Source organism: Astyanax mexicanus, chromosome 4 (assembly GCF_023375975.1).
Source record: "Astyanax mexicanus isolate ESR-SI-001 chromosome 4, AstMex3_surface, whole genome shotgun sequence".
Taxonomy (NCBI): Eukaryota; Metazoa; Chordata; class Actinopteri; order Characiformes; family Acestrorhamphidae; genus Astyanax; species Astyanax mexicanus.
The window spans coordinates 18,423,538-18,446,383 of record NC_064411.1 but is presented as its reverse complement, the minus strand read 5'-3'; the positions used below and the strand labels follow the sequence as shown (position 1 = coordinate 18,446,383).

General features: G+C 38.3%; 3 protein-coding genes across 3 annotated transcripts in view; all 3 read right to left on the bottom strand.

The window, feature by feature from the left end:
* The window catches only part of LOC125801480 (gastrula zinc finger protein XlCGF49.1-like), a 280,269-nt gene extending 263,615 nt beyond the window's left edge, over nt 1-16,654 (bottom strand). Inside the window, exon 1 of the mRNA XM_049478259.1 lies at nt 16,520-16,654. The gene's annotated coding sequence lies outside the window, so the exon portion shown is untranslated. The remainder of the gene's footprint in view (nt 1-16,519) is intronic.
* Nucleotides 2,383-7,094, bottom strand: LOC111197412 (zinc finger protein 345-like). The gene is made up of 2 exons (XM_049477812.1): nt 5,010-7,094; nt 2,383-3,978 (listed from the first exon to the last, which is right to left on the bottom strand). The coding sequence occupies exon 2, from the start codon at nt 3,811-3,813 to the stop codon at nt 2,752-2,754; it is 1,062 nt and encodes a 353-aa protein (XP_049333769.1). The 5' UTR covers nt 3,814-3,978; nt 5,010-7,094; the 3' UTR covers nt 2,383-2,751.
* On the bottom strand, nt 11,684-22,228 carry LOC125801681 (zinc finger protein 239-like). The gene is made up of 3 exons (XM_049478480.1): nt 22,181-22,228; nt 19,595-20,761; nt 11,684-11,790 (listed from the first exon to the last, which is right to left on the bottom strand). Exons 2-3 carry the CDS (start codon nt 20,613-20,615, stop codon nt 11,684-11,686), a joined length of 1,128 nt encoding a protein of 375 aa, XP_049334437.1. The 5' UTR covers nt 20,616-20,761; nt 22,181-22,228.
* Between the last annotated feature and the right edge of the window lie 618 nt (nt 22,229-22,846).

Genomic DNA, 22,846 nt, shown 5'->3' with positions numbered 1-22,846 from the left:
TTTCAGCTAGTTACTTTAGGTGATTTTAACTTCTTTATTTCAGTGTGGGATGTTTTAGCTAGCTAGGTTAGCTAATGTTAACTACTTTATTTCAGTGTGGAATGTTTTAGCCAGCTAGGTTAGCTAATATTAACTACTTTATTTCAGTGTGGAATCTTTTAGTTAGCTAGGTTAGCTAATGTTAACTACATTATTTCAGTGTGGAATGTTTTAACTAGCTAGGTTAGCTGATATTAACTACTTTATTTCAGTGTGGAATGTTTCAGCTAGCTACTTCAGGTAGTGTTAACTACTTTATTTCAGTGTGGAATGTTTTAGCTAACTAGGTTAGCTAATATTAACTACTATATTTCAGTGTGGGATGTTTTAGCTAGTTAGGTTAGCTCATTTTAACTACTTTATTTCAGTGTGGGATTATTTAGCTAGCTATGTTAGCTAATGTTAACTGCTCTATTTCAGTGTGCAATGTTTAAGCTAGCTAGGTTAGCTAATGTTTACTTAATTTTAAAGTGGAAAGAATTAGCTAGGTAGGTTAGCTAAATGTAACTACTTTATTTCAATGTCAAATGTTGTAGTTAACTTGGTTAGCTAATGTTTAATTTATTTGAAAGTGGAAAGATCTAGCTAGCTAGGTTAGCTACTTTATTTCAGTGTGGAATGTTGTAGTTAGCTAGCTATTGTTTAATTTATTTGAAAGTGGAAAAATGTAGCTAGTTAGGTTAGCCAATGTTAACTATATTTCAGTGTGGAATGTTTCAGCTAGCTAGGTTAGCTAATGTTTACTTCATTTCAAAGTGGACAGATTTAGCTAGTTAGGTTAGCTCATTTTAACTACTTTATTTCAGAGTGGAATTATTTAGCTAGCTATGTTAGCTAATGTTAACCACTTTATTTCATAGTGAAAAGATTTAGCTAGCTACTTTAGGTAATGTTAACTACTTTATTTCAGTGTGTAATGTTTCAGCTAGCTACTTTAGGTAATTTTAACCGCTTTTTTTCAGTGTGGAATCTTTTAGCTAGCTAGGTTAGCTCATTTTAACTACTCTATTTCAGTGTGGAATGTTTGAGCTAGCTACTTTAGGTAATTTTAACTACTTAATTTTAGTGTGGAATGTTTTAGATAGCTTGGTTAGCTAATGTTTGTTAATGTCAACTATGTTTCAGTGTGGAATGATTTAGCTAGCTAGCTAATGTTAACTACATTATTTCAGTGTGGAATATTTTAGTTATCTACTTTAGCTAACTTTATCTACTTTTTTTCAGTTTGGAATGTCTTAGTTAGCTACATTAGCTAATATTAAAGTGGACATGAAACACTTCAATATTTAATATAATTCGCAAGATGAGTTTTTACTCTAACAAATTTTATAAGTTTAACAGTTGTCAGTGAAACTGAGTTAAAATAATAAGCAATCTAAACGTCATTTTTTAAGTAAGTGTAGCGCCATCTTGTTCCAGCGCTGTAAGTGACGTCTCGAGGTTGGTTCTCCAACACCTAACATATAAATAACTATTAGCCTACACTAGTTCCTTAATGGATAATAAAAGCCAAACTAAAAATCGATGCAAAGAGGGCACCTTTGTATTGCCCCTGGGTGTAGCAATACTGGGTGTAGTATAATTTTATAGGGTTAGCCACAATGCTAGGGTTAGTAGCGAGCATTTTCTACACGAAGACTATGGAGGATAGGGTTTTTGAGTCAAGAGCATTAATTTAGTTGTTCGCTGGACAAATAAGCTGAAGTCCGAGGCTTTTTTCCTCCTTTTTAATTTTAACTCTGAACAGCTGGGATGTACAGACCGTCCGACTGGAGTTACTATAAAAGCAGCAGCTGTGAGCTGCACGGAATGAGCCAAACCACACACAGCTGACAGTTAACAGATGACAAAGCTAGCATTAGCTACTTAGCCTGCTAAGTTAGTGAGCTAAATAGCTAATGCTAGCCTTTTTAAGATAGCTAGCCAATGCTAGCTTACACTAGCTAAATAAAGCTAGCTACCCAGCAAGCCTTTTAACTTACAAACTGAACGGTTTATCAACAATCAGTCTTAATGAATTTTGTACTTTACATGCTAAATATTTAAATGTATATAAACAGGCTAGTTTATGGGATGGCAATACCTGCTGTTGACGGGCTGCAGGGTTTCTGCATGGACCTCACACAGAGAGAGAATAAACACCTCCAAAAAGTCTTGCTCTCAGACAAGAATCTGAAAAGTTCTGCTCAGGGTTCTGCAGGGAAGATCTCTGAGCAAATGGTCCACGTTAGCCTCCTGACAGCATATACACTCGGTTGCAGTCGGCACGGCAGTGCAGTGACCGCATCTGCACTTGGTAAAGTTAGTGTTATGAACACGAAATGATGACCAATGAGTCAGAGCTTAGAATTTAAAATGTATGAAAGTTTACTGGTAAAATAGTTTCAGCATTACATATATGTATATATAAATATATATTAGAAAAGAGTAAAAGTACATCAACGAGTGAATGTCCTGGAATATCAAACATACGAGAAAACATAACATTAATTTCAATAAACATCATCTGGATCAGATTCATTTTGCTGAATATGTAAAATCCGTTGTTAAATTCAGTTCATGTTTGTTTCTGGTGGAACGTGTCCCAAGTGACAAAGTGAAACATTTGTGTAGGATAAGGTGTTCTGTCTGAAAGATTTACGATTTGCGCTTTTTATTGCCGTGGAACAAATTTGGGACAGTTTTCTCTCCTGTGTGAATGCGCTGATGATTTTAAAGTTGACTCTGTGTAGCAAAACTCTTCTCACAATCTGAACAGTGATACGGTTTCTCTTCTGTGTGAATGCGCTGGTGATTTTTGAGATTACTCTGTGTAGTAAAAATCTTCCCACAGTCTGAGCAGTAATATGGTTTTACTCCAGTGTGAATGCGCTGATGGTTTTTGAGATTACTCTGTTCAGTAAAACTCTTCCCACAGTCTGAGCAGTGATACGGTTTCTCTCCTGTGTGAATGCGCTGGTGTTTTTTGAGATCACTCTGTGCTGTAAAACTCCTCCCACAGTCTGAGCAACGATACGGTTTCTCTCCTGTGTGAATGCGCTGGTGTGTTTTGAGAGTACTCTGTTGATTAAAACTCTTCCCACAGTCTGAGCAGTAATATGGTTTCTCTCCTGTGTGAATGCGCTGGTGGTTTTTGAGAGTACTCTGTTGATTAAAACTCTTCCCACAGTCTGAGCAGTAATACGGTTTCTCTCCTGTGTGAATGCGCTGGTGTCGTTTAAGTTCACTCTGGGTAGTAAAACTCTTCCCACAGTCTGAGCAGTGATACGGTTTCTCTCCTGTGTGAATGCGCTGGTGCAGTTTGAGATGACCCTGTTGATTAAAACTGTTCCCACAGTCTGAGCAGTGGTACGGTTTCTCTCCTGTGTGAATGCGCTGGTGTTGTTTAAGTTCACTCTGGGTAGTAAAACTCTTCCCACAGTCTGAGCAGTGATACGGTTTCTCTCCTGTGTGAATGCGCTGATGTGTTTTGAGAGTACTCTGTTGATTAAAATTCTTCCCACAGTCTGAGCAGTGATACGGTTTCTCTCCTGTGTGAATGCGCTGGTGTTGTTGGAGATGACTCTGTCGATTAAAACTCCCCCCACAGTCTGAGCAGTGATACGGTTTCTCTCCTGTGTGAATGCGCTGGTGTTGTTGGAGATGACTCTGTCGATTAAAACTCTTTCCACAGTCTGAGCAGTGATACGGTTTCTCTCCTGTGTGAATGCGCTGGTGATTTTTGAGAGTACTCTGTTTAGTAAAACTCTTGACAGAGTGCTGATGTTTCTCCATGTCGGGACTTGGCTTTATTTGTCTATTAAATGTAGCAAACTATTTTTGTGTGTTCTCCAGATTCTTCATGATGGCTTGTGCTTCCCCTCTTTCAGCAGTTTAACTTTGATCTTTTGATAAATATCCTGGTTGTTGGTGGTGAATTCCAGGAGAATATTTTCATTTCTGGAAAAGACAAAAATGCCAGTGAATATTAAAATAAAAGCAAGTCATTTAACTGAACAGAACTGCCTAAATCAGTTAAACCATAGACTGTGTATAGCTGGACAGAGCATCATCTCTCAAAAGTGAAGCCACCACAGGTCGGGCACCCCCTGCTGTTCGGCTGCAGAAAGCTGTGTAACTCCACCCATCCCCATGGGTTTCAATGGCAAAACAGACAACTCTCAATCACATTTTTTTTTTTCTAATATACTGTAATAGGCTCTATGCACGTAAGACTTCCGCCTTCATCTATACCGGCATTCTCATTTCCGGTTAGCTATAAGTGCATTGTAAACAATGGCATTTTACATACAGTGTTTGCATTATTGCATTTTGTTAAGATATAAGATGCGGTCCAATCCGAAGACAGCTGCCTAGGTAGTCATTGCCTTCAAAGGCAATGACTCCCTTGTTCGGCAGCATTTTCACACATAAAGGATATTATGAGGCAGCGCGTTCGGGACACGCTCTGGAGTCAGCATACCGCATCACGTCTAGCGCGCTGTGCTCGTGAGCTCTGTTTACTAATAACTAAAGTTATTAACCACTTACCTCAGGATAAATCTTAAAGCAACGGCAGATATTTCTTTTTACTCACCCAAATATTACAGATTAACTTTAATATTCCTGTTTTACTTTAATTATACACTTTCCCTCACTTCATACTCCGAGTATGGTCAGTTTTATTTTTATATTTAATTTATTTTTGATTACCTGCTTTACAGAAATGCATGAGTAATGAAACCATAATATAACAAATATTTTATGTAAGCCATCAAAGCTAAATTAACAAACTAAGCTACGTGTCACACAGTTTTACCTTTTAGTTGCATAAATAAGAAACATAACATGTTTCATAAACTTCTTTATTTGCAAATAATTGTGACATTTACCCATACCCACTAGTTGAGATGTGATACTAAAATAAGCATAATGACACTAAAAACACAACAAGCAAAAAAACTTTATTAAATTCACAGAAAAAAACTCACACATAAAAGGAGGTCTGACCGGAGTTCATCTTTCCTGGCCCGTGTTCATCACTGTGAACAAAATAATCTGAATTAGAAACAGAGCTAACAGCGCTTAATTCCACTATTTACACATTAAATCACAGTTACTCAGTCTAACAGTTAAACTATTTACACATTAAATAACTTATACCTAACAGTGACTTAAAACAGTTAAAGGTTTTGTAATACTGGACGGCCGGGTTATCTTAGTTTCCTAGCGGGGTTTCTTCAGCACTGCAGCCGCGTTTGGTACTCTGTAAGTCGGCTAGATGCGTGTTAGCTTACCCGGTAAATTAGCGCGATGAGCTAATGGTAGCTTCACCCGGTCAGGTCTTACATTACATAACGTACAGGCAAAAACAACACTGGAAAACAACTTAAAAGAGTCTAAAACATACTAGTCTGATAAACACATGCAGCGGTGAGTGGGAATACAGGAGAAAATTACTTACATTTGTAGAGACACCATGTATTTATCTGAGCGCTGGAGCGCTGATCTGGTGAAATTCATCATAAAGCATGCATCTCACGCTGCTTTCAGAATAGGGATAAAATAGGGCAGATCCCCATGTAGGAGCACAGGCTACCTTCCGATATAATATTGCATTTGCGTTCGCTATAAACTCCACATATCCTGTAGTACTCGCTGCTAAAAATGCAAACAGGAAGTAAGAGTGCCGGTATAAACCAAAGCGGAAATATGTCACTGCTGCTGATGCTGAGCCTATTCTACCTCCATTATTTAAATGCAACAGTAACCTCTGCTTATATTGTCAAAATTTTATATCCCCACAGAACTCGTTTTTTAAAACGTTATTCAGCTCTATTCAAAAAAGGTGTGGTTATTGTAAAAGGGCTGGTTATGGGCGGGACCAATAACAGACCGACAGCTCCGCTCCGCCCCGCTCTGCAGTCTGTGACCGCGAGGCAGCCCTCAGGGGCGGGGTTATTCAAATGAGTAGGTTGCTATCCACAGTCTTTCTCCCTCCTCTGGTCACTATTGCGCAGAATCGGGTGTCAGGATCGCCAACATGGCGGAAGATTTTGGCTTCATTTTCATTGAATGAATGGGAACGGAGACACGGCTTCCATCTTTTTTTACAGTCTCTGAGTTAAACTATACAGATAAAACTACAGGGACATCTTCATATTTCCATAAAAAGGGGGGCGCTGGTGGTCTTCCAGCCACCTGTTTAGTGCCTTTATGAGGACTTCCCACTGTTCAGACACTCTTAATTCTGTTCTGGTCTCACTAGAAACTGAGAACTTAAAGAAAGAAAGAAATAAAGAAACGTGTGCCGAAAAAACAACATGCAGTGGTTTGAATCACGGTGCCGAAGCTTGATTCGTTCTACATTGATCATGTGACCAATGATGTCCGAAGCCTTTTCCTTTACACTAAATTATAAAATATTTCATGCATCTTAAACAATGACAGTAATTAGGGTTGGGCGATGTCTCCTCAATGGGCAGATGACAATGTTTACAGTGAAACAACGCGATTGTCGATGATTTTGGGTTGGGCGGAGGGGGGGGGGGTGCTGACAGAGCTTTGACTGGTGTGTCACGGGAGCGTGTAGGGTACTACAATCAAAATTGTTGGAGTACCGAATACTACATACTGAGCAGTGTGTAGTATGCAGTACATACTAGTGCAGTATGCAGTATAGTTGTATGCCATTCCAAATACAGCCAGTGTTTAAAACTAAAGTTTTTTTTTAAACTTATAAATGCATGAAATAATGTAGATAATAAAATAAGTAATAAATTGTACTATTGTGGAATAGTACAGTATAAAACATGCTGTCAGCAGCTGAAATAAATATTTTTTCTTTATAATGTTATTTCTGTTCAAACTTAAGTCACGTTGTTAGGCATATCTGTATATGTAACAAAATATTTTAAATAAAGGTAACATTAACAATTAGTTTACATCAGTCAACTGTGCTTACAACAGTAAGAAACACTGTAAAATTTTTAATTAATGCTTCAACTAGTTATTACATGACAAAAGTTAGACATTATTCACCATTAAAATTCCTAAAAACTCACGACTTAGTTAACAGGATCTACTACATTTTTTAAACATTGGTAATTTAGAAATATGTGATGTCTTGTTTAGAGTCATTTAACAAATTTATGTCAGATATTGTGGACACATTTTTAGAAATCCACTTATTCTGATGCATTTTACATCATAATGCCAAATATTTCTCAAGCCAAATGTAGCAGCTCGTCTGCTGCTCTAGTATGCTTGTTAAAGAGCAGACGGAGAGGCAGGTCTCATTCTCTCCTCCTGCCTTTATTCTCTCTACACGTTTACACCAAAAAATAACCCAGCAGATTATTAAGTGTCTGCAACTGCATATACATCTCCTACATATCACCGACTCAATCCCGCACGTTCTGCCTGACCTGCGCAGCGCATCAATTAATTCATGCGTTGAGCTTTAAACGCGCAGATAAGCTGTAACTGGTGGATCAGCACAAAAATCACAGTGTGATTTATTACATTAAAACACAGAACATTTTCTTCTGCTGAACCTGAGAGAGCCCGAGAACAGCGGGGGGAATTCTCGCCAGCCCGAGTTCATGCATCGGGTCAGACAGGCTGGAGTTCAGGCTGGGGTTTAGGCTCATGTTGAGGCAGAAAATCTAAACTCTAGTAGTCGGTTCAGCAGAACAAAACGTTGAGAAAGAACCACAACATACCTGCACATACACAACAAAAATAATCCCAGTCGATTATTAAGCATCTGCAACTGGATATACATCTATAAAATATGAAACAGAAGTAAATACAGCACATGAACACACATTTTCAGGCTCAGTCACATGTAGTGCTTTGCCGCTGAAACGGCTGTACCTCAGAGCTGATAACCCGACCGGGGCAGAAATAATTAATTATTAGGTAAAATATATTTCAATACCCGCTAAAAATGCACAGAAGAGTGACTAGAACTGATATAAGAGCTCATTTTTCCAGTAACTTTTCTCAAAAATACTTATATTTGCTTAAAACAGCACTTTTTCACGGAGCTCCTCAGCTCTGTTTTCCTCCTGCGCTGCATTCAAGCTCCTCCGGAGCTACGGGGGCCGCGGAGGGACAATTAATAAATAAAACACGTAGTTCTCTTGTTGGTGCAGGGAATTGTAGTTCATAGTAAAATCACAGAAAAATAATGACCTTTTTACTGTTACAACACATCAAACAACCTCCAACAGGAGTGTTAAACATAACAAGAGTCTCTTTTGTTCACTAAAGGATAAAATAATTATAATAATATTCTAAGGATTCATATTATTTTATGTATTTTTTTAAATTATTTTTGTAGTGTCTTTAACTCTGTTACACAAATGTTAGTTTCTTCTATTCTGTTTCTTCTCAGTTTAATCCATTCTGTTAAATTGTGTACTTTTATCAAGTTGCTCAAAGTGTGATGATTCTTCTTATTGTCATCAAATTCATGTTTATTGTATTTTATTATTAAAGTATCAGCAAAGGAGCAGCTGTTTAATGGTTTAACTGGGATTTCTTAAAAACAGCAGGGTTAAATATATTTTAATTTGCTAACATTTGTGTTTACTATTACAGTGAAACAGCAAGTTTTCTGTTAAATCAGTAAGCCAAATAACGTTACTTAGTGAAATTACTTTTTAAACCTGAACTTCTCCTCGCTATGATCACTAAATCTTCCATTTTTACATTTAAAATTGTACAAGCTGACTTTTATTTTGAAAGTAGTCACATGACTTGCCAGCACCAACAGTTTGTATACCGTGGTGTCAAAATGAAGGATTTTAAGTTTTACAGAGCTGTGAAGAGTTTTTATTACATTCACGCCATCCTGCAACAAAGGAATGGGCATGGAAAGTGTGTGTGTGTGTGTGTTGGTGGAGGGGGTGTGTGTTGAGAGGGATGGGGGGTTCGCTCTCATGCTCTCTCTGAGAATAAAATAAACTGATATTTTGATGGACGTGTTGTACCTCATTTTTAATGGTTAGTAGGATATTGATACAGGACCACATTTGGAGACATGGTATTTGGTTCCCATTTCTAAACATGAATCACAGAGTTTTGGCAAATTTATGAGCTTGCTGATTGTCACGTCTGGTGCTGTTAGCTCCTCTGTCCCTTCCACACCCAGCTCTAACGGAGGTTCTCAGGTCAACAACTACATTACCCAGAATGCCCCACCCGCTGACATCACACACTCACCTGGTCACGTGACACCTCACCTGCTTCCTCCAGGAAGTCCCGAATATTGATTACCGGCACTATAAAAGAGCACTCCACACAAACACCCACGCCGCGTATTGTAGGTTCTCCTCTTTACAAAGCGTTACTTTATCTCTTGTCTCAGTTTATTTCGTGTATGACCTTGCCTTTGTTTTTCTCGACGCTGATTATTGCCTTTGCCTCTGATATTGGATTGCTTGTGTATTACCTGGACTGTGTTTTCACTACTGCCTCTTGGATTACCTCTGACATTGGATCTCTCGTGTATGAACTCTGGACTGTTTCTTGTTTATGGTATGGTTTTGTCTTCATTGCTCTGGTTATTGGGGATTACCCATTTTTCTGTATTGACTACGTCTTACATCTGTTTATTTTATAATAAACACAATTTTATCAGTATCTGCACGTGTCTACATTCTGTGCTCACCATGACACTGATAAAATGTACCATGCAGAATTTCAGGTCCAGCAAAACCAGGCGCAGACAGCTGTTATTTATAATAATGTGCTGTGTATTTTAAGGAAAAAAAATTCTTTGTTAGCTTGAGAAATACTACAACTGGTCAAAGACCACCCCCCATAAGATGGGTATAACCCAAATAGGTTTGCTATAATGCTAAACTAATTAAATTTCTAAAATGTCATACACCTGTTAATACTAAACTGACACAGTGTAAAACGCACAGTTTATAAATCAACTGCTCCAGAACAAAGACAATTATTAATAATTATCAATTATTATTAATTACAAATTATTTTCTGGTTGATGTTTGTATTTTGTTTGTAATTTATCTCCCAGTCTATCTAGATTTGTCATGGTATGTACAGAATGCAGACACGTACAGATACTGATAAAACAATGCTTATTATATAATAAACAAAGGTAGATTGTGATTGGTACACAAAAACAGGTAATCACCAATAACAGGAGCAATGTAGACAAAACCATACCATAACCAAGAAACAGTCCAGAGTTCAAACACGAGAGATCCAGCAGCAGAGATAATCCAAGAGGCAGTAGAGAAAACACAGTCCAGGTAATACACAGGTAATCCAATATCAGAGGTCATACACGAAAATAGCTGAGACAAGAGATATAGAACGCTTTGTAAAGAGGAGAACCTACAATACGCGGCGTGGGTGTTTGTGTGGAGTGCTCTTTTATAGTGCCAGTAATCAGTATTCAGGACTTCCTGGAGGAAGCAGGTGAGGTGTCACGTGATCAGGTGTGTGCGTTATGTCAGCGGGTGGTGCATTCTGGGTAGTGTAGTTGTTAGACTGAGAGCCTCCGTTAGAGCTGGGTGTGGAATGGACAGAGGAGTTAACAGCACAAGACGTGACAAGGTTACAGAAATGTGAACTGTAAAGTAGTTTACAGACTTGGTATGTGTAAAAATAAATAAAAACACCACAGGCTTATACATTTTAATAGTTTTTTTTAATTATAATTAGTTTAAACACCTATCAGTTTTTTGTTTTTAGCAACATACAAAACACAACAATATACAATAGTACAAACTCTTGTAGAGGATAATAGCTACAATTTAGAAGCTAGGGGGAGCATACACAAACATACAGACTAGAGCAACGTAATAAAATGATAATCTTAGACAAAAGCTTACTAGAGATCTGGTGTGTGATGATTCTACCAGTTTTCCATTTTCTTAATGTAGTGCCCCTTAACTCTAGGCTATGCTATATGAGTTAGGTGGGTACGTGCTCTGTCATATAATTAATGAGCTGCTAGACAATGTTTGTATAATATGGAATTAATTACTGCTACCCGTTATTACCTTGAGCCCTATGTGTAAAACCTTACATCTGCCACATTTATATGTAACTTGTGTGAATAGTATAAGAAACTTAAACCATCCAATATGTGACTCTGTACTAGATCTAGCAAAATAAAACACAGCCTATAATAGAAATAAAAAATAAACCATAGAAATGACTTTAACTGTAGCTAGTATATTTATTTAAAATCCAGCCAGCCCAGTATATACTGGAGTTATCTCAATCTAGCTGTTCAAAAGAGATGTTTCAATTCACAGAACCAGTATATAAAGTGAGTTAAACAAAACAATGGGCATATTAAACACAAATAGTTATTTATACTACCCCCTGCAGTTTCAGATATACCAGATTGATAAGTATCAGACTTATTAATGATCAAAACAGACTTATTGTGGGCCCACACTCAATAAACCTTTGAGACAGATAATTTAGGGTTTCAGTTATTACTCAGAAAAAATGAGAGAAAAACAAATAAACAATAAATGCGGGGTACCCCTTTTTCTGTAGTGTCTGTGTGTGTGTACGTTGCAGGCCTGAATAGCTGCTTGTAGAGAACGTTGTGGCCTCAACTAAATGGCCGCTTCGCGAACTTTCGCGCCAGAAGAAACACTTGGCCTACTCAGGTCCGTGGAGTGGAATGGAGTAGAGAGCTGCAGTCTTGCTTCTGAGAGGGAAATCCAGCGTTGCCAGAGGAAGTCTGAGCCTCGCGGCAGCTCAGACCGCTATCTGGTGAGGGTGGAGGTGAAAACGGTGCACTTGTACCTGGTACTCAGTCTCGCTGATTCAGTCCACTGGGGAAGCGAACTTTAGCTGACCGGAGTGCTGTTAGCCGATGGGGCTAATGCTAGCGGAGTCTCGTGCACACCTCAGCAGCAGAACCTCAGTCAGAACTGAACTTTTACGAGGGAGCGTTTCCCTCGTTTCTAACTCTTTGGGCTTCTCAGTCCACTTTAAGGCTCTCTTGTTGACAACCACAGCGCTGACTTGCCAACAAACTCACAAAATATAACGTGTTTTACATTATTTTCCTACGTTGAGATGCTGCGTTTATCTCTCTCCACATCTCTCTCCCCGTCTCCCTCGCTCTCTCCATATCTCTCTCCCCGTCTCCCTCGCTCTCTCCATATCTCTCTCCCCGTCTCCCTCGCTCTCTCCATATCTCTCTCCCCGTCTCCCTCGCTCTCTCCATATCTCTCTCCCCGTCTCCCTCGCTCTCTCCATATCTCTCTCCCCGTCTCCCTCGCTCTCTCCACATCTCTCTCCCCGTCTCCCTCGCTCTCTCCATATCTCTCTCCCCGTCTCCCTCGCTCTCTCCACATCTCTCTCCCCGTCTCCCTCGCTCTCTCCATATCTCTCTCCCCGTCTCCCTCGCTCTCTCCATATCTCTCTCCCCGTCTCCCTCGCTCTCTCCACATCTCTCTCCCCGTCTCCCTCGCTCTCTCCATATCTCTCTCCCCGTCTCCCTCGCTCTCTCCATATCTCTCTCCCCGTCTCCCTCGCTCTCTCCATATCTCTCTCCCCGTCTCCCTCGCTCTCTCCATATCTCTCTCCCCGTCTCCCTCGCTCTCTCCACATCTCTCTCCCCGTCTCCCTCGCTCTCTCCATATCTCTCTCCCCGTCTCCCTCGCTCTCTCCATATCTCTCTCCCCGTCTCCCTCGCTCTCTCCACATCTCTCTCCCCGTCTCCCTCGCTCTCTCCACATCTCTCTCCCCGTCTCCCTCGCTCTCTCCATATCTCTCTCCCCGTCTCCCTCGCTCTCTCCATATCTCTCTCCCCGTCTCCCTCGCTCTCTCCATATCTCTCTCCCCGTCTCCCTCGCTCTCTCCACATCTCTCTCCCCGTCTCCCTCGCTCTCTCCATATCTCTCTCCCCGTCTCCCTCGCTCTCTCCATATCTCTCTCCCCGTCTCCCTCGCTCTCTCCCAAAACACACACACACTCCTCCCCTTCCCGCCCCCTACTGACAAAAGACCAATCAACAGACAAGGCAGACTCTATCTATGAGTGACAACACTTTTAGCCAATGAAAACGCTTTTCAACTTACAAGTCTCATACTCAGTATTTTAACACATTTGTTATACACAGTTTCTTTTTGTTTTTTTTTTTTACCCATGAACTTATATATTTTAACATTTTAACCATATTAAACAGTTTTTAGTGATTTTAAACCCTTTACAACATAGGCACTTTACGAAATAAAATAAAAATAAATCCAAAATTTACCAGGGGCTACATTAATTTACTTAATGAAGAATAATATGACTTAAATTCATTCATGAAACTGGGGAAAGAGGGCTTATTTCCCTTTCAGTTACTGCAGTGAATGTGGTATTTTGCTAAAAGTAAAATTATATTTATGGCATCAGAGAAAGCTGAACTTAAGTTGTTCATATAAAACAAAATGTCCTCTACCTCAAAAGAAGGAATATTAAGTTTGATATTAATCCAATTTCTGATGTCCATCCAAAAAGTGTGTGAATATTGACATGAAAAAACCAAATGCTCCAGAGATTCATTTTCTGACTTACAAAAAGTACATAATTCAACATCAAATTTGAATATTTTTTCAAGAAACAGGGCTACAGGATAAATCATATTTATAATTTTGAAATGAGTCTCCTTCACTTTAGGAGATATGGGCCAGTTAACAAATTTGGAATAATCAAAAGTCATATTTATATTCTTATTATTAGGAAGTTTCTTGAAAGAAGCTCCATTATATTCATAGTAAATCTTTTGTTTCAAATCATCATTGATAGTCTTATTATTACACTTGGAGTCAACTAAATTACAGTCGTTCACTTTTAATGTGGGCATCGAAACAGTCACCTTTGAATATAAAATGACTTGTTTGATTAACTGAATCAATGCTAAAGGAATCGCTTTGCACACCTTCTTAACATCTTTAAAACTCCAAAGATTATATTGACGTATATTTGAGCATACATATTTGCAAGCAGGGTTATTTACCATTAAGCAGGGTTATTCACTATTATTCTATATATTTTCCCCACGGAATGGCCTCTGGACCACAGGGAACAGATGGAGTTAGGCTCTAACTTAAACACATTAGAAAGGGGAACACTTCTTTCCCCTCCCATACATTGAGTCAGACTTACTTATGTATGTGCGCTATAGGAGCGTACGTTAAGTGTTTCCAGATGTGAGGTGTTTTCAAACATAAAAGGCTGGACTTCAGCAATTCAAGCCAGAGAGCTACAGATCAGATTTGAGAAAACAACTCTCTCCAAGCAAACCTGGGTGCTTGTTGATGATGCTGTTCTTCGTACTAATTACTATTTTTTCTGTAATAAATGTTCTTATATACAAAGAACAGTATCAGCGAAGACTTATTTCATGCATCTACATGACATCACAGCCCTGTTTTGTCTGTTCTTGTGCCTGTTGTGCTCCTTGTATATATTCCCTGTTTGTTTATCATTATTATTTTCTCTAGTTTGTTTATGTTCTCTAGTCCCCCTCGTTTATTTTGGTTTATTATCTTTGTTACGTGTTTACTTGTTTCTTTGTTTATCTTTGTTATTTATTTAATAAATTATTATTTGTTTTGCCCTTACCTGCACTTGCGTCCGTGTCCTCGTCTACCTGCCTGGGTCACCCACCGTAACAAGCATTATAGATAGATACTTTATTTTATTTATCCCGAAGGAATTTTAGGGAATTTATACACTTAAAGAATGGAAAAAACTGAGAAGAAACAGAATAGAAGAAACTAACATTTGGGTTGAGAAATATTTGGCATTATGAAGTAAAAATGAAGTATATCCTGTTAATTACTTATGATCTGAGCCAATAGTTTAAGGAATTTTAATAATAAAGAATATTTAAACATTTGTCATTTAAAAAGTTTAGGCATTTTACAATGTTTGTAACTGTTGTAAGCATGGTTAATTGATGTACATTTATTATAAATGTTACCAGTATTTTAAATATTTTGTTAAACATATACAGATATGTCTAGCGACATGATTTAATGTTTAACTAAAGAAGCAATATGGAGAAAATAAATTTCTTTAGCCACTGACAGCATGTTTAATACTAGGCGAATAGTATAAATATGTAGATTTCAGAGGTTTGACTGTACTAAAACTAGTGTTGCTGGGTAATACAGTTTTGCGCTGGGACTTTATTAATGTATTCTGATTCAGGAGACATAACTCTTTGATAAAATTAACATTATACGAAAAAATATATTTCTTTCAGCCACTGAAAGCATGGTAAAATTTACTTTAGCACATAAGTGTCACATTTCTTTACCAATGCGAACCTAAATAACTGGGAATTGGAAGAACTAAGACGAACTTGGCTGAAGGTAAGTTTCTAACTTTAACTCGGAGCATACTAAACGTGGTCAGCTCTGTTTCTAGAACAGGTAATTGAATCAGGCAACACTAAGATTTACTGGAGATAGAACTAACATCACAATAAACGTCCCGTCCTTTTATACAAATATCATTTTTATGTTATAATTATTATAATTATAAATACAGTTATTGTAGCTAACATTTTCACCATTCGACCAAAAAAATAAAATACAAACCGTATTCAGAATAATGATCCTTATTGATTTATTCCCAATACTTCTGTTTTGTTCAAAGCATCTACTAAACCGTTTAATTTACCACTTAAATACAAATTCAGACGCATTAAACAGCTAAACAATGTCTTCTTTATTATATCTGAACTGTTGTGTTAATTCTCCAGCCTGATGCTTCATTTACACTATCTAGCACTGAGTCTTGTGAAGCAGTTGTGTGTTAAATCCACCCTGTTCACTCTGTAACACAAGCACCCGTCCACCTGACCCTCTATTTCTGTAAACATATATTACTGTGAAAAATCTGATTCAACATGCCATCATATTAATAAGGCACTCTGTGTATTGAACATTGGAGTAAAATAAGTGATATTGGGCAGATACAGTCTGCTTCTGATAGATACAATAAACGAACCAATGATAAATATTTTCAACAGGACAATTTTAAAATCGTATTGTAATTGTTAAGAAGAGCTAGCTGGTATTAAACCATGTAGAAGCCACTGTGGTGCATCTGATTAAAATGCTGGAGATGATGTACTCTGAAAACAGTATTAACTGCAGCAGAGGAGTTGTGGTATATACAGAATAGATGAATGCAATCCGACTGTGTGAGTGTGTGATTCTGAAACAACAGATATAAAAGGGATACTTGAACTACTTGAAACACATTACTGACTACAATTTACAACACTAACACCTAAACAAAGATACACACTTCTATGAGGTGTTATCTGGTAATAATAATAGGCAGATCAGAAACAGCTAGAAGCTATACAGAGCTATACAAAGAGCTGATCAGTTAGCATAGCATGTAACTCCTTGAAAGTACACCTACAACTTGGAAAGTAATAGTTATCTACACTTTATGAATAAACAGCAGTGTATGTACTTACAGGTATCTGAATGCACACAAGAATTAAATGTCCTCGGTAATCCCACAAAACTTTACTAAGCTGCACACCGTCCACTATCTCCACTGTTCCTCTACAGAAGTCCTCTCTATCTGTGGTATGCAAGCCCCCAACTGAGGCCCCTCAGTCTCAGCATCGCTCTGATTGGCTAAACAAGCGGAAGCATGAGGGTTACAGGCACTGTGGGTGGGACTCAGTGGAGGAGCTATTTAGCTCCTGAAGTCTTTGGGCCAACTCTTGGCTCAGTAATTGTAAAATATAAATAAATATAAATAATCTCAGGTGTGTTTGTGCTTCTAATAATGATATAAAACATTATGTTCTAAAGAACAGATTCTTCTATTAAATCTCTGCAGGCCCTATTTACCATAATAAGAACAGAAACATTCACCAAGACTCACTGATTTGTACACTGTAGAGAAAAGAAGATATGAATTATAAGAAACAGTGAAGGTGTGAGTAATGTTTTAAAAAAACAACTAAATTTAAGTTTAAGAACTGTGTAAATAAACGTTAAATCTGTTAGCTAGTAAACGCTAACAATTAAATAAACTGAGGTAAAATTTGAGGATAATTTACTCTTACTGAGGCAAATTAGCTTAAAACAGATAGTAATTTGTAGAATTGTTAGAATGGTGGCAATTAGTTCCTCCAAACCGTTTAAAAACCTTTCTAGGTCACAGAAAACAGAAAATAAATGCTCTTTCTCCTCAGAAACTTTGGGTACATTCAGTAGCTAGCTTAGCCAACACTAGGAAGCTAGCTAATTCAGCTTTTTCCTAACTTACCAAAATCAGCCTTTAATTATACTAATTAAATCTGAATTAGTTTAATCTCATAAATGTACCCATAAATTATTCGTTCTTTTCTCAGTTTATTAAACAGTATAAGAGAGAGAGAGCTAATTCACTGCTAACTCTGTTAGCTGCTAACAGGCTAATGTTGACAGGAATCTGACAGGAGAGAATCTACTGCTGAATCAAAGCCTCATAAAGAGCGGGGGCCTCATTTATAAAGAGTGCGTACGCATAAAAAGAGGGCAGAAATGTGCGTAAGCAACATCTCAAGCAAGAATTGTGATTTATAAAGAAATACTTGGTGTGAAAACGAGCGTACATTTAAGCAAGGTTTAAGGCATGCGTATGCCTTCAAAAGTGTGCGGAGAGAGCGGGAATTAGTGGCATCATGTGGTAAAGTAGGGAATTGTTAGTAAATATATATATATATTAGCCGGGGCAACATGAGGAATATGCGAAAGAGAATACAAATTACATTTAAGAAAAAAAATATGCAAGAAATAAAAAATAAATAAATACCGGCCGTAAAACACTGTTAAACTGCTTTGTTTGTACATTTAGCTTGGCTAACTACCAATAATAATGGTCAGTAAAACAGCAAACACTGTTGTTTGGACATTTAGTTAGGCTAGCTACCAATAATAAAAGTCAGTAAATCAGCAAACTGCATATTTGAACATTTAGCTAGCTAGCAAACAATAACAATAGACAGTAAAACAGGAAATGCTTTGTTTATACATTTGGTCAGTAAAATAGCAAATCCTGTATCGTGGCACGAGATCTCACGAGATTAAGACGTGACGATATTTCTCGTCAAGCTTAAACCTCTCACAGTTTAGTGTGGACTTTTTAAGATACAACACTGGCAACTGGCAACACAGTAGCAGCGAGTTTGGTGGTTGAGCAGTGAGCAGAAGAGGAAAATTCGGGGAATTTGCATAGAACAGAGGTCACGGGCGGACCGTGGTCCGGGTCCGGACCCAAACCTATTGAGAAGGATTTAATTGTATACACGCTTTGCGGCACAGTAAATCACAGACCAATCACGTGTGAGGTAATATCACCAACCACTCTCTTCAGTCAATCAGATCTGTGCAGACGTGGAAAAAAAAATAAATAAACACACCGCTCCTCACGCGGGATCGAACCCGTGTTGTCAGGGTCGCGGTCCCGCTGCTCCGGCTGTTGAATTGGGACATGGCCGTGAAAAAAACGCCTTTATAAGGAGATAGTGAACCTGGGCGAGAATGGGCGAAAAAACGAGAACGGACGAAAACTAAAGTCACGCCGAGTGCGACAGAGAGACAGGCGAGGAATTTTGTATAACTGGATCATTCTGAATTCTAATTAAATACTCCTGGCATAGAAGATGCTTCTGCTACTTTTAACAGAGTGACAGACGGTAACAGAGTGACCAACAAGACTGTACTGTGCTTAAAACATGTTCTGTCTCTGTTTGCACTTCAAGCATAGTCTTAATATGACTGGTTATGCATAGTTACATTACAAGAGATTTAGGAGAAAAAAAACACAAACCATAGTCTTAATATAACTGGATATGACAATCTCAGGCCTATAGGTTTCATGTCAAACATGTGTTGAGAAAACACAATGAGACTGGAGATCTGCAATATAAAAGGCGTTTATTAAAACACACATGGGTAAATATAGAGGTGAAGTAATACAAAGATAATAGTTTGTACTGGATAAAAACAATTAAGACACGACATTATTTGGATATTCTTAGTAACTTTGGAGATTAAAAAAACCATAAGCAACATTTAATATTCAATAAGGAAAAGATAAGAGAGTATAAAACTTGAGTAATACAACACAACCAAATATCCCTCTATATCCCTCTATAGTAACAGATTTTTAATTGGACTGAACCACAGACAAACAAGAACACCAGCAGAGGGAGTGAATGAGCCTGTAACCTTACTGCGCAACAGTAACTAACCTAAAAACTGAGCTCTGTCTCACAAAGAATGTCCTGGAATATTCAAACTTACAAGACATACAAACATAACATGGAATTCTATACACATCATCCCTGGATAAGAATAGTTTTGCTGAACCTGTAAAATCCATTGTTAAATACAGTTCATATTTGTTTCTGGTGGAATTTATGATTTGCGCTTTTAATTGCCATGGGACAAATTTGGGACATTTTTCTCTCCTGTGTGAATGCGCTGGTGTTTTTTGAGATCACTCTGTGTAGTAAAACTCTTCCCACAGTCTGAGCAGTAATACGGTTTCTCTCCTGTGTGAATGCGATGGTGTATTTTGAGAGCACTCTGTTCAGTAAAACTCTTCCCACAGTCCGAGCAGTGATACGGTTTCTCTCCTGTGTGAATGCGCTGATGCCGTTTGACAGTCTCCAGTCGATTAAAACTCCTCCCACAGTCTGAGCAGTAATAAGGTTTCTCTCCTGTGTGAATGCGCTGGTGTATTTTGAGATGACTCTGTTGAGTAAAACTGTACCCACAGTCTGAGCAGTAATACGGTTTCTCTCCTGTGTGAATGCGCTGGTGTCGTTGGAGATTACTCTGTTGATTAAAACTCCTCCCACAGTCTGAGCAGTAATACGGTTTCTCTCCTGTGAGAATGCGCTGGTGTTTTTTGAGATCACTCTGTGTAGTAAAACTCTTCCCACAGTCTGAGCAGTGATACGGTTTTTCTCCTGTGTGAATGCGCTGGTGTATTTTGAGAGCACTCTGTTCAGTAAAACTCTTCCCACAGTCCGAGCAGTGATGCGGTTTCTCTCCTGTGTGAATGCGCTGGTGTATTTTGAGACCACTCTGTTCAGTAAAATTCTTCCCACAGTCCGAGCATTGATGCGGTTTCTCTCCTGTGTGAATGCGCTGATGCCGTTTGACAGTCTCCAGTCGATTAAAGCTCTTCCCACAGTCTGAGCAGTAATAAGGTTTCTCTCCTGTGTGAATGCGCTGGTGTATTTTGAGAGTACTCTGTTGATTAAAACTCCTCCCACAGTCTGAGCAGTAATAAGGTTTCTCTCCTGTGTGAATGCGCTGATGCCGTTTGACAGTCTCCAGTCGATTAAAGCTCTTCCCACAGTCTGAGCAGTGATATGGTTTTACTCCAGTGTGAATGCGCTGGTGACTTTTGAGATTACTCTGGTTAGTAAAACTCTTCCCACAGTCTGAGCAGTGATACGGTTTCTCTCCTGTGTGAATGCGCTGGTGTTTTTTGAGATCACTCTGTTTAGTAAAACTCTTGACAGAGTGCTGATGTTTCTCCATGTCGGGACTTGGCTTCATTTGTCTTTTAAATGTAGCAAACAATTTCTGCGTGTTCTGGAGATTCTTCAGGAAGGCTTCTGCTTTACCTCTTTCAGCAGTTTAACTTTGCTCTTAGTTAAATATCCTGGTTGTTGGTGATGAATTTCAGGAAAATATTTTAATTTCTGGAAAACACAAAGAAAAATGCCATTGAATATTAAAATAAAAGCAGGTCAATTAACTAAAGAGATTCTAAGTCATTCTAAGAGAGTGATGTTACCCTTTAATCTGAAGCTTTGAGGCGTGTGCCGAAAAAACGACACACATTGGTTCAAATCACATTGCCGATGCTTGATTTGTTCTTCATCACGACAGATGATGTCCAAAGCTTTTTCCTTTAAACCAATTTATAAAAGTTTCCACACATTAACCAAATACATTAATCCAAATCAATGCTTCACAAACCTGATTTTTTTTTTTTTAACAACTCCTGATAACAGTTCATTATTTTCCACCACACTGGCTTCAGGCTAACAGTGATATGCGCTCCTGAGTTCAAGATGTGTTTTTTGGAAATGTTGATCCGATGCAGTTGTCTTGTTGGTGCAGGGAATTGTAGTTCAAAATAAAATCACAGCAAAATAATGACATTTTTACTGTTACAACACATCAACCAACCTCCAACAGGAGTGTAAAACATAAGAGTCTCTTTTGTTTACTAAAGGTTAACACAATTATAACAATTTGTAAGAATTCATATTATTTTATGTAGTTCTTTTTCAATTATTTTTGTAGTCTTTTTAACCTCTTACACAAATGTTTAATTGTGTATTTTTGTCAAGTTGCTCAAAGTGTGATTCTTCTTCTTATTTTTATTACCAAATTCATGTTTTTGTTATTATTATCATCATTATTAAAGTATCAGCAAAAGAGCAGCTGGAGACTGTATTCCACAGTAATGGTTTAACTGGGATTTCTTAAAAACAGCGGGGCTAAAGATGTTGTAATTTGCTAATATTTGTGTTTGTTATTACAGTGAAATAGCAAGTTTTCTGTTAAATCAGTAAGCTAATAAATGTTACTTGTGAAATTCCTCTTCTTGCCTGAACTTTTCCTCACTATAATCACTAAATCTTTCATTCTTACATTTAATATTTTACAAGTGGACTTTTATTTTGACGGGAGAGTCACATGAGTTACCAGCAACTGTTGTGGTGGAACCGGAATAAGTAAAGGAAAATTAACTAAACTAAACTAAATTAGTGTAACTAAGAAATGTGTAGAGACTGATCACACAAACTTAAAAAGGAATTTCCACAGAACTGATTTATCTCAGGTGTGTGTTAGTGATGTGGGGGAGGGGGGGCAGGAGTGTGAGGTTCCGTTATCCTGTGTATGATCTGTAAAGCCCCCCCCATCCCCAGCTCCGCGACCCCCTACTGCAGACTGCTGAGCAGAGCTAGGAGAAGATCCAGTGCTGGTGGTGTAAATGCTGCACATGCTGAAGGTGCTGAAGGTGGTGTTGGTGTAGGAGTGAATGTAGAACAGCGTGTTGAAGAGAGAGAGAGAGAGAGAGAGAGAGAGAGAGAGAAACTTCTCCGTACCTTCTGTAGTTCAGCTGATCCCTCTGTTCCTCCTCTCCAGCTACAGACCCCGGAAGCTCAGCGTCATCCGGGTTATGTAGAGCCCCGCCCCTCCCCCGCTATATCACATTATACCCCATCACCGCTAGAGGGAGCCCGCGAGGGAGTCCTCAATGCATGGAGCTGAATGGAGCTAAACAGCTAAAACTCTCATTTAAAACACTGTATAACTACTTCTCTGGGGTTTTCCTTTAGTTTTACAAAGTAGAACAAAGTATTTCACTAAAATAGGAAAGAAAACGTACCTCTATATTTCCATTTTCTAAAACTAATGTTTTGTATTCAGTAGATTTACTAGCATTACTGCTACTGATGCTGGAGTTACACACAGAGCTCATTTAAATGGATTAAAACTGCAGTTTATAAGCTTTAATAATTATCTCTGCGGTGATGCAACTTGTCTCATTTCTTTTATTGTTAAGATTGTGTAAATATGAATGAGGGTTTGTTTAAATGTTTTCTTCTTGTTGGTACTTACATAGATGAAAATAGTAATCTACTAAAATAAATAGGAAAACATATTTAAATATAACTGGAACATACTTGGGTTGTGGGGGCTGCTGCTAAATGGTTGTTAGAATTGGGTTAACTGCACTTACACTGAACTCTAAAATTAAAGCAGCAATT

Excerpts from the sequence above, each read along its gene's own strand:
- LOC111197412 (XM_049477812.1), bottom strand. The coding sequence starts at position 3,813 with ATGGAGAAACATCAGCACTCTGTCAAGAGTTTTACTAAACAGAGTACT.
- LOC125801681 (XM_049478480.1), bottom strand. The coding sequence starts at position 20,615 with ATGAAGCCAAGTCCCGACATGGAGAAACATCAGCACTCTGTCAAGAGT. Across the intron at positions 11,791-19,594 it reads CCATCGCATTCACACAGGAG|ATAGCGGTCTGAGCTGCCGC; the intron begins AGAAACCGTATT and ends CACCCTCACCAG.